This window comes from Grammomys surdaster, unplaced genomic scaffold (genome assembly GCF_004785775.1).
Source record: "Grammomys surdaster isolate TR1022 unplaced genomic scaffold, NIH_TR_1.0 66, whole genome shotgun sequence".
NCBI lineage: Eukaryota > Metazoa > Chordata > Mammalia > Rodentia > Muridae > Grammomys > Grammomys surdaster.
In genome coordinates, this window is record NW_021604568.1 from 17,064,330 (window position 1) to 17,078,038 (window position 13,709).

General features: G+C 40.5%; 1 protein-coding gene across 1 annotated transcript in view; it reads left to right on the forward strand.

Moving 5' to 3' along the window:
• The window catches only part of Atrnl1 (attractin like 1), a 521,748-nt gene that overhangs the window by 94,850 nt on the left and 413,189 nt on the right, over positions 1-13,709 (forward strand). The window contains exon 19 of the mRNA XM_028775552.1: positions 5,973-6,110. Within this exon, the coding sequence (XP_028631385.1) occupies positions 5,973-6,110 (138 nt within the window). The remainder of the gene's footprint in view (positions 1-5,972; positions 6,111-13,709) is intronic.

Here is a 13,709-nt window from a genome sequence, read left to right on the forward strand (position 1 = left end):
GACAGGTGGGGCAGGGACACTGTGTGATGTCACAGAGGAGGTGACAGTTGAGTGCAAGGCCTGTTACTCAGGAGTTGCTTCTAGGAGGTATAAGTGAAGGAATGAAGAGAACCTAAAAACGGAGCTAGAAAATCAATATTCTGAGTGTTGTTAGGCTGGCTACAGCATCGCAGTGTGGCCCTCAGGTCCACTTTGGATATGGGAAGAGCCATGATACATGCTCTTAGGAATTTTTCCTCTGATGCTGGGCATTTATCTACTTCTGTATCTCTTCCCAATGCCTTATGGGTATAGAAGACCTGCATTTCTGAGCTTATCCAGGATTCTGCCCAATATTTTTCCCTGGGACTAGTGAAAGCCTCGGGATGGAATAGTTGAGAGATGTCCAGTGGCTGCTGTAGATGCTGCAGCCCTGAGACCATAGAGTGAGTGAAAGACCAAACCAAATCAGCAACAGCAAGCAGAAGGATGGAGCTGCAGAGCGCTGTGGCTGCATTTGAAGTGTAAGTTTCTTACCAAGAGATTAAGTACATACATCCACCTCCAAAGCTCATGAACATGCCTAGTACATACACCTCCAAAGCTCATGAACATGCCTAGTGCATACACCTCCAAACCTCATGAACATGCCAACCACATACACCTCTAAACCACATGAACATATCAAGTACATACACCTCTAAGCCTCGTGAACATGTCAAGTACATACACCTCTAAACCTCATTCTCCAATGGAAGAGTCAAAGGCTTGCTTCATGATGGCTGCTTTTATAGTTGGGGCGGGAGGGCACAAAATAAGCTTAGAGCATTTTTCAATGCTGAAGGAGGAGAGAGAGAGACAGAGAGGGAAAAGCAGAGGGAAGAAGGGAGGAGGCAGGAGGAAGCTAACTGAAAGACTTCTCAATGTGTCATATCCAGGCTACAAAATAATTGACTCTCCCTCTCCCCCTCTCCCCCTCCCCTGCCCCTTCCCCCTTTCCCTATTGTCCCTCCCTCTCTCTCCGTCCCCTCCCCCCCTCTCTTGTATGCACACTGATTGGGGGGGGGAGGGAGCAGTCTGAGGGGAGAGCTGCGGTACTGAGGGTGATTTGATCAAAGTATCTTATTTGTGTATGAAAATATACAATGTCCTCTCCTAATTATAAGTAATTAGCTCACACTAATAAAAACGGTATGATGTGACAGAATAAAGAGACAGGAAAAGGACATTTGTAGCAGAGTTGTAAAGTTCAACTAAAGTCTAATTTAGGGAATAGTGTTACACTATTAATTAACCAATGTTAATTTCTTAATTAAGATACTAGCTAACATTTTGTATATAATTACTTTGTGGTATTCTTGAAACTGTATAAATCTAAAATTCTGTAGATCTAAAATTTTACATGAGATTTGAAAACGACACATCAGTTTTAGAAAAGTGGTCAATGGAAGCTTAGTCAAGGCGAGTGTTGTCGTTGGAGCTGAAGATCCAGTGAGTGTATCACATAGGTTACTTGTGAAAGACAGAATCAGCGGAGATGCGTGCTAAGAAAGGCCTAGCATTCAGAGATGAATAAAGAATGCAAGGTGGACAGGGTCAAGGTCAGGCTGAAGGAAAGTTCTGAGTGCATTTAATGAGAATTTCAAAAACTGGAAAAGGAGAACGAAAAATCTTTAAAAATGATGCCCTGCGATGAGACAGAGGCACCAAACATGATTAGCGCTGTCTGATTCAAATGTAAAATAGAGTTTTCTGGAAAACGTAATGAGGATTTGAGGGGACAGGGTGATCTCATGCCTTAGTGTGAAGATAAAGTTGTGTTTGGCTGCATTGCTGGTCTAGATGTACAGGCCTCTCAGGTGTGTGCTTCCTCAGCAAAAAATTATCGTGGAGATGGCCTTTTAAATTAGTTGGATGTGTAATCATATTTAAAACTTGCTTGTACTGAGAGGTGTCTCAGGACAGGATAGCATCCCGTCTGAGGACAGTTCTAGAGAGGATTAGGGAAAGGGAAGAAGACAATGCTGGAGTTTGGGCTGCACCATCGCTCAGAAGAAACGGGGAAGTAGAAAGTGAGCTCCTGTCTGTGCTTCCTTTGCTTGTTTTTTTTTTCCTAACTTATGCAATTTTTTATTGGAAATTATACTTACTTATATTTCAGATGTTATCCCCTTTCCCCATTTCCCCCACCCCCACCAACTCCCTATCCTGTCCCCCCTCTCTTCTTCTATGAGGATGTGCCCCCATCCATCTACCCACTCCCACTCCTGGCCCTTGAATTCCCCCACACTGGGGCATCCCACCTTCATGGGACCAAGGACCTCCTCTCCCATCAATGCCTGACAAGGCCATCCTCCCCTACACATACAGCTGGAGCCATGGGTCCCTCCCTATGTGTTCCCAGGCTGGTGGTTTAGACCCTGGGAGCTCTGGTTGGTTGGTATTGCCGCTCTTCCCATGGGGCCACAAGCCCCTTCAGCTCCTTCAGTCTTCTCTCTACCTCCTCCACTGGGGACTCTGTGATCAGCTCAATGGTTAGCTTTGAGCATCCGCCTCTGTATATGTCACCAGATGTGTTGCTGTACACTCCCCGCTCTCTGACCATGATGAACCATAAGCCAGAATAGTAATCCCCCTGGAATGGTTTCCCCGGAATTGTGACACATTGGCAGAAACATTAAAAATCCAACACCAGAAGGCATGTTGGTAAATGTGGCCCTGTAGCTGAGAAGCCTTTGCAGCTGCTTTGGAAAAGCCGTGAACTACAAATTAGAGAGGGGCAGAGTGATAACAGACCTTGGATGTTCCTGGAGAGCTGAGAAGACCAGGAAACATGAGATTTCAGACAGGAACAAAGGGTTGAGGGTTGCCTTTGAAGCTAGTTGTGTTGCATTTTGGTAAGACTTTGTGAAAATGTGGATGTTCCAAGACTACAAGAATCCATGTTCAATCGTCATTAATTTAAACAGAGTAAATTTTAAGGCAGTCCAGTGTTCTTGCTGTGGTATGGTTATTGTTAGCTGCTTTCTGTCAGGTTTGCGGTGACATTTTGTGAAGAAGCAACTAAATGTATGCACATAGGCTCAAAGACAAGAGTTTCTTTAACCAGCACCATGCAGGCCTCTCTCAGTCTTGTCTTCTCATTTTGAGGAGAAGCGGTTGCTTCTTCCATACAGAGACTCATGTCTACATTCATACACGTCTCTCCTCTTACTCTCCAGCCAAGTCCTCGTGGCCCTCTGATCATATATAGCTCTTCCCACTTCACATTCTCTCCCTGACCCCTCTCTCCAGAGGTGTGTGTGTGTGTGTGTGTGTGTGTGTGTGTGTGTGTGCGTGTATAGAGATGGATCAGTGTTTAAGAGTACTGGTGGTACTTCCAGAAGCCCTGGGTTGGATTCCCAGCACCACTTGCAACTCACAGCCAAGTGTTCCTTTAATTCCAGGGGATCCACTGCCCTCTTCTGGTCTTCACGGGCACTGCACATGTGCTTACAAGCAGGCAAAATACCCATAGCACAAAATAAAATTTTGAGAAAAAGAAAATAAAAAAGTATGTGGATTGAAGAATCTAAGCCATTGACTGTCTAGTCCTCTTCTGGAAAGAGTGTTTTCTCGTTTCAGTTCTGTGGTGTACTTTGCATGATTTGAGTTGTAGATACGTTTCATGGTGTCATGCCAAGCGGCCTTCCTGAGGTCTGAGGACCTCGGCACAGGATGCTTGATGTGAGTGTTTGCTTCTAGAGTTGCTCATTCTGTGGTAAGGTAAACTTCAGTCCAGCAGATGGTGTGAGGAACAGAGTTTACATTTTTATGCAGCCTTTTCCTCTCATACCTAGATTTTAGTAGCATGCAAGATTCTTTGCTGTCTCTCTGGTTTCACGGTGTGCTTTTTAATTTGTTTCTCCGTTATGGGTGCAGGTGATAACGTCAGTTTGTGTCCGTGACTCAGTTTCCCTTCCTTCCTGGAAGGTGGCAGCAGTTACATTTGCTGGTTTTGCTAGAGTTTGGAAGCCATGCCTGCTGATACTTGCTTGTCTGTCCTATGTAGAGTACAGATTTCTTTCCAACTCAGTCTCTGCCTCGATTTTAGTCCTTGACACTTTCCTTTTCCTTTAAGATAAGTCATATCTTGAAAAAGGTTGTAGGTAAAAAAAATTTTTGCCTTGAATTTCTGTGTAAACATTGGAAATTTACTAATAAAGTCACAAACATATTTTTAAATGCCGCACATCTGTTTATGGAGAGCCCGTATTTTCAGAACTATGCGCTTTATTTGCATATCAAATGATGAATTTGTCATTATGTTTTATTTTGATTTTTTGTTTTTCCTGTTTGTGTTTCCATAAATAAGGAGCCATCTGGGGTAGATTTAAAATGCAGGCAAAATAAAAGAGATGGATTATCTTTAGTTTTATTTTTGTTCTTTATTTATGTTGATACCAGAACACTTAAAATAAGTTCATCCTGGAAGAATTGTTCAGTGACAGGTGGGTCTACCAACGGATGCAGTCTGGTGCCAATCTTGATTAAAGCATAATCATAGGTCTAGGAGTACAGCCTTTCGTTTTCTGTGCTTGATATAGCCGTTTACAGTAGGCCTTGTCCTTTGTCGTTGATAGTATGTTAGTTGTAAGCATAACAGTTGCCAGCACCGTCTCTTTGCAGAATTTCCTCCACAGTCGGGTCTAAATCCTGTCAAGATCTGCGCGATGCATCCTCTTATTAGATCCACTGTGATGCACCAGCCGTGTCGAGCTGGATCCAAGACAGGCTTCTTGGCTGCCCTTGGTCTTTTCTCGTTTAGACAGGAAAGACTGATTGGCCCTTGGGCAACTGTGGTCTTTTACTTCCGTGAGGTGTTGTTGGTCGTTCCTGTGCTTTCTGTTTGAGTGGCTCTCACCACAGCCAGATTGCTGCTCTTGTGGAAACATCCCTGGCTCTGCCATTTTAGTTATAGCCTGTACACGCGTTAGGCGTGAGAGCTAAACACACCCCTCTTACTCAGAAGCAGGTGCTTCGGCTTAGATAGTGGTTTTCATGTGGTTTCAAATCTCACAAAGTATCCTAGCCTGATTCTTATTTGGGTTCTTCAGGCAGTTCTTTATGTGTGGTGGGTATTCGTGTTTTTAACCTGAATGAATGAATTATGGATGAATTAATTATGTGAATGGCATGTCTCTACAAAGCTTCCCCTTAACCACTTAAGCATGATACTAGAAGTTCTACCAACATAATGTTTTTATTATGAAAGAACTCCAGGGGCGTCATTGGTGACTGGTGAAGCAGAGAGATCTGCTCAGCTAAGTTTCTTGTCACTGACTTTTGGAAAGTCATGTTTGTGAACTTTAAATTTAAAAGCAAAATTGTGATATTTTAAATATGTTATTTTACACATTTGATTTTCTTTATTCTGAACTTTTCGTTAATGGATTTTCATGTTTCATAGATGGTTTAAAACTGTCTTATTATTTTAAGAAGACATACCTTTATTCAAATGAAAAGATTCCCTTTGTTCATCTCAGTAAACAGTCATTTTTTTTAAATAAAGACCTGTTGCTAGATAACTTTCTGTATTTATGATTTGCTATTAAGTATAAGTAAAATATGTTTATGATATATTAAGAACTTACTATCCTTTGTCAAAGCTGTTATTATCTAATCTTGTCTTTATGTAATTTAATAGATAAAAAATTCATAAGATTCTTTAATGAGAATATTAAAATATTTCTTTCTTGTCTGTAATCTTTATATTCCACATTATTGTAGCCCCTATACCTTATCAATCACGCGATTAGTTGTGACCTACAGTACGATGTAGTCACTGTCATGTATGGCTGCTGTCAGCTGCTTGTGTTACATATTTAAAAATTGGGGAATGCTCTTTGCCCCTCCCTAGAACCTGATTTTAAAAGTAACTTCAGTCTCAAGTAACTTCTGCACACTCTGACTGTTACTGGGTTGTCTGTGACACTGTTTACTGTTTTCTTCAGCTTGCCAGTGTAATGGACACAGCACGTGCGTCAACAACAATGTCTGTGAGCAGTGTAAGAATCTCACCACTGGGAGGCAGTGTCAGGACTGCATGCCGGGGTACTATGGAGACCCAACCAATGGCGGGCAGTGCACAGGTAAACACTTTTACGTACTTTTATGTGTATGTGCTAATCAAAAAAAGTTATTTTTTTTCCTATACAGCTTCAGTATTTTTGAAGGTAGTATCTATTGATTGATGACCATAAATTATAAAAAGTCTGTGAGGTGCTTATTTTAAAATATTACTTTTTTACTTAAAATTACTTTTTTACTTAAAATGTAGTAAAGTAGTATCCAATCCCATTGGTAAAGTGATCACTGCAGATTTTTTTGATAGATTACTGACTTTTGGAATGAACAGTTGATAATTAGAGAGAGATACCTAAAAGCAGCTGTGATTTCTGTTAGGATAGGGTAGCAGGTAAGGGAATGGGTTTGGTCCGAAATATCAATTCTGCTACTTTTTAAAAAACCTGTTTTGACTGGCTTTTTTCAATTAGCATGGTGTTTTCTGCTTTTCCTTTTTTCATTCTCATTGTTGCTAGAGCCCACTTTTCTTTCCCAACCCCGTTCTCCTTCTTAAATCCCACTGAGTCCACCCAGTTTTGCAGTGTGTGCATGGCGGTGGGACCATCCAGTGGAACGCGGGCAACCTATCGGTGGGCGCCTTGACGTAGCCTGAGTCTCCTTCAGCAGCCATCAGTTACAAGGATCTCCTCAGCTAGGGGAAGGATCCACAGCCCTTACCCAGTTCACACTGGACTTTCAACTGTCTTGATCCTACACAGGTCGTGTGCATGCAGCCACAGCTGCCGAGAGTTCATGTGCGTAGCCTTCCTGCCACTCGTGGAGAGTTTGTTTGACAACCTCCCTCTGGTGCCAACCACAGGCTTTTATGGTCTTTCTGACCTTGTTGTGGGGACACCTGAACCTTGTGGGGAGAGTATACACTGTAGATGTCCCAGTCAGGGGTCAACACTACAGTCTCTTATGCTCTACAGTGTGACCAGCTCTAAGCCTCTGTTAGGTGCCACATGCTGCAACAGGAAGGTTTTCTGATGAGAGTTGAGAGCTATGCTAATCTGCTGGTCTGATAATCTTCTGGTCTGACAGATCAGATATGTATAGAGAGCACAGTTTAATACTGTTTCCATTAAACAGAATGTTGGCAGTAAGTCCTTTGCTAGAGTCTATGACTCAGACTGCTAATGGTTCTTGGCCCAATTCAGGACTAGGTATGAATTCTGTTTTGTGGAGTGGGTCTTCCGTCTGATCAGAAAGTGTTTGGTGACTGCCCAAACATGTCACTATTGCTCTGTGGGTTTACCTTGCTATGCTGGTGATTACAGTGTTCACAGCTGAGCAACTGTCGGTCACTTTGCCCGACCTCAGGGACAAAGTTTCTAGATCACTACCAGTTTGATTCCTCATGTCCCCATGACTCATGCATATGGCGTTTTTAGCAAGTGACTTGCCATCCAGTTCTGGGGGATAGTGAAGTTTTTCACTGCACTTTGAGAGAAGAATGTTCCAGACAAAACTAACAGCTATGATAGATGTCCTTAAAAACATTTTCTAATCTATTTGAGAGAAATCGGAAAACTCCAAAGGGGTTGAGGAGGCTGTAGTGTGGAGAGCTGAAACTACGAGGAGATCGTAGGGCCTTGTGGGAAATGGTGAGAATGTTGGCTTGTGCTCTGTGTACAAGAACCAGTGACACTTGAGTGAAGGAGTGGCGTATGTTTTAGATAGTCCCTCAAGGTTTTGTTTCCTCTTGTGAACTGTCCCTCTGTCCTCTGGCCACCACTCTCTGTCGGTCTTTCCATCTTCCAGCTTTTGGCCACCACCAGGTCGGTCGCTCATGAATAGACTCACAATTTGGGTTCTTTGTTGACTTAGCTAATATCTTCAAGGTTCTCTCAGGCTACAGTGTGTCAGGCCATCTCTGCTCTTTAGGCTGAACAGCATTCTGCTGCTGTCTTTTTCAGCTACCTTTTATCTGTCTGGTCTGACTTTGAGAGAGGCTTGAATTGCACCTCCCTTTTGGTGATTTTGAACAACATTGCTATGCACGTGGGCACATCAACACCTGTTTTAGTTCCTGTACTACTATTTGTTTGAGCTGTTACCGTGGTGTCTGGAGAAATTATTTCCAGAGCTTTGGCCTATTTTTAATATGGGGTTTGTTTTATTGTTGCTCCCCCTCCCCGAATTGTAAGATTATCTTTATATATTCAAAATAGTAGGCTCTTATAATACCACGATTATCAAATAATTCCTTCCACATTGTAGATTGTCTTATTTAAAAAAATCACAATGTCCCCTAAAATATAAAAGTTTGGGGGTTAAAAAAGATGGTTCAGTGGTCAGGAACACTGTCTCTTCTTTCAGAGGCTCATTTCCTAGTACTGTATCAGATGGGCTTGTAGCATCTTACTCTGCCTCAGGAGGTCTGATGCTTTCTTTAGTCTCCGGAGATACCTGTATAAGACACAGACAGACAGACAGACAGACAGACACACTCTCACACTCTCACACACACACTCACACACCCAGAGAGAAAGAGAGAGATAGACACAGACATACACGCACAAAAACCGATGTATACATTAAAATACGAAATCTATAAAAGATAAAGTGTAAAGATCTATAATTTCTTAAATGATACTTAAATTTGCTTGAAAACTTTCTCTCATAGTTTGATCATATTGACGAAGTCTACTTAATGTTGCTTTTCTTTTTCGTAATTAAAATGCCTATTTTTATTTTGCCTACATGTATGTCTGTGTACCACATGTTTGCAGTGTCCCTAGGGGACAGAAGAGGGTGTTAGACCCCTGGTTCTGGAGTGACAGATAGTTGTTAGCTGCTGTATGGGTGCTGGGAACTGAACCAGCATCCTTTGGAAGGGCAGCCAGTGCTCTTATCACTGAGCAGTCTCCGCAGCCCCTGCTGGTTGTTCCTCTAGTGTCATGGATCAGAATGCACTGCCAAATGCATATAACTGATTAGATGAACTTTTGCCGAAATAGGAAAAAGGAACATTTCCCTCTCTATAATCGGTACAAAATGATTTAAATTGTTATGAAGGATTTTATATTTTCAGCAGGCAGGGTGCTTTGGGAAATATGTTCCCCTTTGGGGATGGTATTCTGCTGGTAGATTTAAAACTAGTTTAATTATTCCATATTAATTTCTGTTACTGACGTATCGCATATGGCAAGCTAACACACAGTAAATAGAAAATTAAATGGGATGAAGGATTAATGCCCATCGTGTTCCTTGTTGCAGACTTTTATGAAACTTTAAATAATCCTTGACTGTTTTTTTTTTTTTTAGGTCCTAAAAGGTGGCAAGACGATGTCTTGCTGTCTGTGACTTTATATTGTCATGTGATATATAAAAATAACTGATTTTTTTATGGCCGTATTCATTACCTAACTAATAAATGACATGTCACATTGGTAAATTATGTAGTAATGACTGAAATTAAAATTTAAAAAGCCAGAGAGCGTACGTTTACTGCCATTTTCTGGGAACTGAGCTTCGGTCCTCCAGGAGATTGGTGCCTGGAGAGATTGCTCAGAGGTCGAAAGCAGGCACCACTCTTCTGAGGATTGGCCACTGTGTTAAAGGCATTTGATGTGCTGTCTGTCTGTCTGGAGCCTGTAGTGAGATTGTTTATAGATGAAACAGCATGCACTTCTGCTGAACACTAACCCCTAGTGCCAGCCGATACAGCGATCTTGTGATTGTCAGAATTCAAAGTTAGCAGGTTAGAACATGCTAGTAAAATTGAATTGTACAGGTGGGCGTGGTAGCGCATGTCTGTAATCCCAACACCTGGTGGCGCTAACATAGGAGAATTGTGTGTTCAAGGCTATATACTGTCAGTGTAACTTATTTACCAGATATAATTGTCATCTTGGAGGCTTACTGCTGAATAAGCTCACCCTTTCTAGTTCTGAACTCTGGCTGGCTGGTTCAACTCAGATGTATTGGCCCAACCTCTTCTCCATGCTGACTGATTCAAACTGTCTTCTCTTGGTTTCTGACTGAATTGCTCTGCTTGGCCTCAAACCAACTCTGGCAGTGTGTTTCTAATCTTCTGGCGCCTTCTTATTCTCTGGCTCATTCTGTCTTCACCTGCAACCTGTCTTGGTAAAACCGTCTCCTCTCTCCCTCTGCTCTCTTAAGTCCTCTCTTGTGCTGTTCTTATGTCCCATCTCTGACCCATTCTGTCCAATCTTTCTCTGATTTCCCACTTTGCCCCTTGATTAAATGTCATTTTCAAACAGCTGCGTCCTTCTACTAACTAATTTTACCTTCAATCTTAGGGATTAAAGGCGTATGCTAAGGGTGTGTCTGTATTCCAGCCAGATCACACAGACCTAGGAGGTCTTTGGATGTGATCCATGATGCTGGATTATAATGCTTCTACATCTACGTACTATGATGTTCAAGGCAACTGTGAGTTAGGAAGTAAGACATTTTCTCAAAAAAAAAATCAGGGATGGGGCTTTAGGTGAAAGGTACAGACAGCATTTGCTTAGCATGACCAGGACTTGGGGTCCAATCCCCTGCAAATCATCCAAAAATTGTATGATTAAGACTTTTTCTATAGAAAATTTGGTGATTTATTATTATGAGAATATCTGCTACATTCAAAGAGCCTGCAGATTTCGCTGGACCTTAAGCTAGAGGTAACAATGTGCCTTGAGGTCATTTAAGACGGCCGTCCTACTGTGAACTCGGTCTGTTGTTCAACCTGCTTTTAAGGAAGCAGTGTACAACCAACCTTATTTGCCTTGGATTTCCCATGCAATTAATTCATAACAAGTGAATGAATAGCTGCAATTTTTTTGTTATTGTTTTTTTTTTTGAGACAGGGTTTCATTATGTTGTTCTGGCTGGTCAGTAACTCTATGTAGATCATGTTGTCTTCAAAGTTGTCTCTGCCTCCTGGGAGCTGGATTAAAGCCATGTGACATCATGCTGGGTTACATAACTATAATCCTAAGATACTACCTTTAAATACTGCATGCACGTGCTATGACAGTAAATCCTGGGGGCAGCAAGTGGGTTGAAAGCAACATCATACCAGGAATATCCACCACACATGCCGAAGACAACATATGAATATTTTTCAGTAGTTTTTGTTTGTTTTATGGGATAGTTGGGGTCATTGGAGTTAGTGATTTTGTCCCTTGCAAAACTCTGTTAAAGATTTGTGTAAGTGTCCCTCAGTCTTCCTTGTGTGATGCTTTCTATACTGTTAAAAAGACCGTATGCAAAACCTCGCGTAGGGACCCAGACACAAAGGCAGGGACAGACAAGGCGCATTTGGGTAGGCACAGATCCAGACTCATACAACAAATAGACAGGAAATAGATGAAGAAGGTGCAGGAGGCATAGAATTAAAATCTGGGCTCACTCTTGGCTGAACTTCTCCAAGGGGAAGTGCTTTTAAATTTATGTTCCTTAATGGAACACTGGCAGAGTGTGGGTACTCTGAAGTTATAGTTAATTTATTCAAACCGATGTTTTTTTTTTTGGTATACATTTTAAATATGCTCTCCAAACTGACTTATAAATTGCGGTAGAAGAAAATAACGATGTTTTTCTTAGAGTGGAACAGCTCAGAGCACCCACAAACTACAGTGCCTTACCAAGAAGGATTATCTTGGAAATCATCAAATCGTGATTGAATGCTTATTAACTGCCAGAAGTATGTTACAACTTAAATTTACAAACATTGTGGGATACTGTCATTGTGTTATGAATAAATCAAATTATGGAGTAAAGGAAAAAGAGATTTATTCTGATTGAATGATCTGGGAAAGTCCCATTCTGGAGTTAATTTAGTGGTCCCCGATCGCTTGGGACAGTGTTAATCTATGCTTCATTTTTCCGTAGTCATTGCTAGCAGCATGTATTTCATTATAATCCATTCTTCATAAACAACAGATAAGTATGTTATTAACCATAAAATAGTTGTCTAGATTATTCATGCTTATTTATTTGTAAAATATAAATACAAAAAGAAAACACTTTTCCAGTTTTGTGTGACTCATGCCTTTTCTTCTCCGATATTATATTCTTCTTGGGTACATTTATTACAAAATTCTTAATGGACAAATAATGTAATAAATTTATTACAGTATATTTGATGGGTTGGTTGCTAAACCAAATTAAATGCCAAATTGGATATATATTTTTGCAATGTTCATATAATGCTTCTGGTAATTAGTGATTGTGGTAACTTAATTATACGTTAGGAATGTAAGAATTATCAGCAAAATGTTTTCTGTAAATACTTTGTAAGAATCAAACATTCTCTGAATGTACTATATAAGAAACCTTTTCTCTCAAAGGCCTTTTTGTATATGACATTAGACATCTATAAAAAGTGCTTGAGGTTTATTATCCATCAATAAATTTATGAATTTCCTGCCTTATTTTTTATAGATTTTTTTTTAAAAAAATATGTTTTTAGGCTTTCGCAAAAGTACAGGAGATTTAATTGGACATCTAGCAGACAGTCCAGATGATTTCATTAGACATCTTGAAACTTGTTTGTCAGCTTTCCGTTGAGCATTGAGCATTTCTGCGCAAGTTTCAGTTACAAACTGAGTCCAGTGACATTGTTATTATAGATACTGAGTCCAGTGACATTATTATTTATAGATACTTTGACCTTTTTGGCCTTGATGTTAGTAAATCCATAATTCTTTCTCCTCAACCCTTGTATTCCATCTGGACATGATTCTTTATCCACATGTCTGTGACGAGTGTTCCCTATTTTATAATTTATTTCCCTTATTTAGAGTATTAGCTGTCTGTAATCTTTCCTCTTCTGTTGCTGTTAAATGTTGCGGAGTATTTGACGTGGTGGAGAGTTTCATTCAGTCTGGATTAACTTAATGCAAAGATCTATCCTCCACACATAATTGCATATAATCTCTCCAACTGTAACTACCCCTTTATACTTCCTTTGAAGGAAAAGAGAGACAGTTTTACTTTGAAAGTGATTCAAGAAGAGATTTCCTTTTTATTTTTGAAGTTTCCAGTTTCTAAAATTGTCAAAGGAGTAACTACTTCGAAATTCTTTAAAAATACATTTCAGTCATTTCTGTGGTATGATCCCAAATAACTGGCTTTCACATGTTCCCTTCGCCATACCATACATATCTCATGTCCTCTGCATTTCATATTTTCCATAAACAAGCTTCCTGTTTCATCTTCAAACTTACTTCATATTTATTGGCCATTTTTAATACTAAAAACATTGCTAAGAATTTGCCTGAATGTCTAGTTTAATTGTATTTTATAATGCAAACAATTAGTATAACTATTTTACAGGTAGAGTATTTCAAAAGTATTTTTCTTTGTTTGTTAAAAATCATCAATGACCCAAAAGAGGATACAACAAATAAATAAATTCATTTCTGTGAATGGAAGGGAAAGTCAGTGACATGGAAGGAATGCTTAGCAAAATGGACAAGAAAATTAGCAACTTGCATGCATAGTTACAGCAACATGAAAGAAGCAACTCAGCAAGGAATGTCTATGTGCTCATATGTGCACGATGAGCTGCCCAGCTCCCTTCTGAGCCCAGCTCCTGTCTGAGTGTGCCCAGGTTCCTATGTGCACGCTGTGCTGCCCAGCTCCTTCCTGAGTGTGCCCAGGTTCCT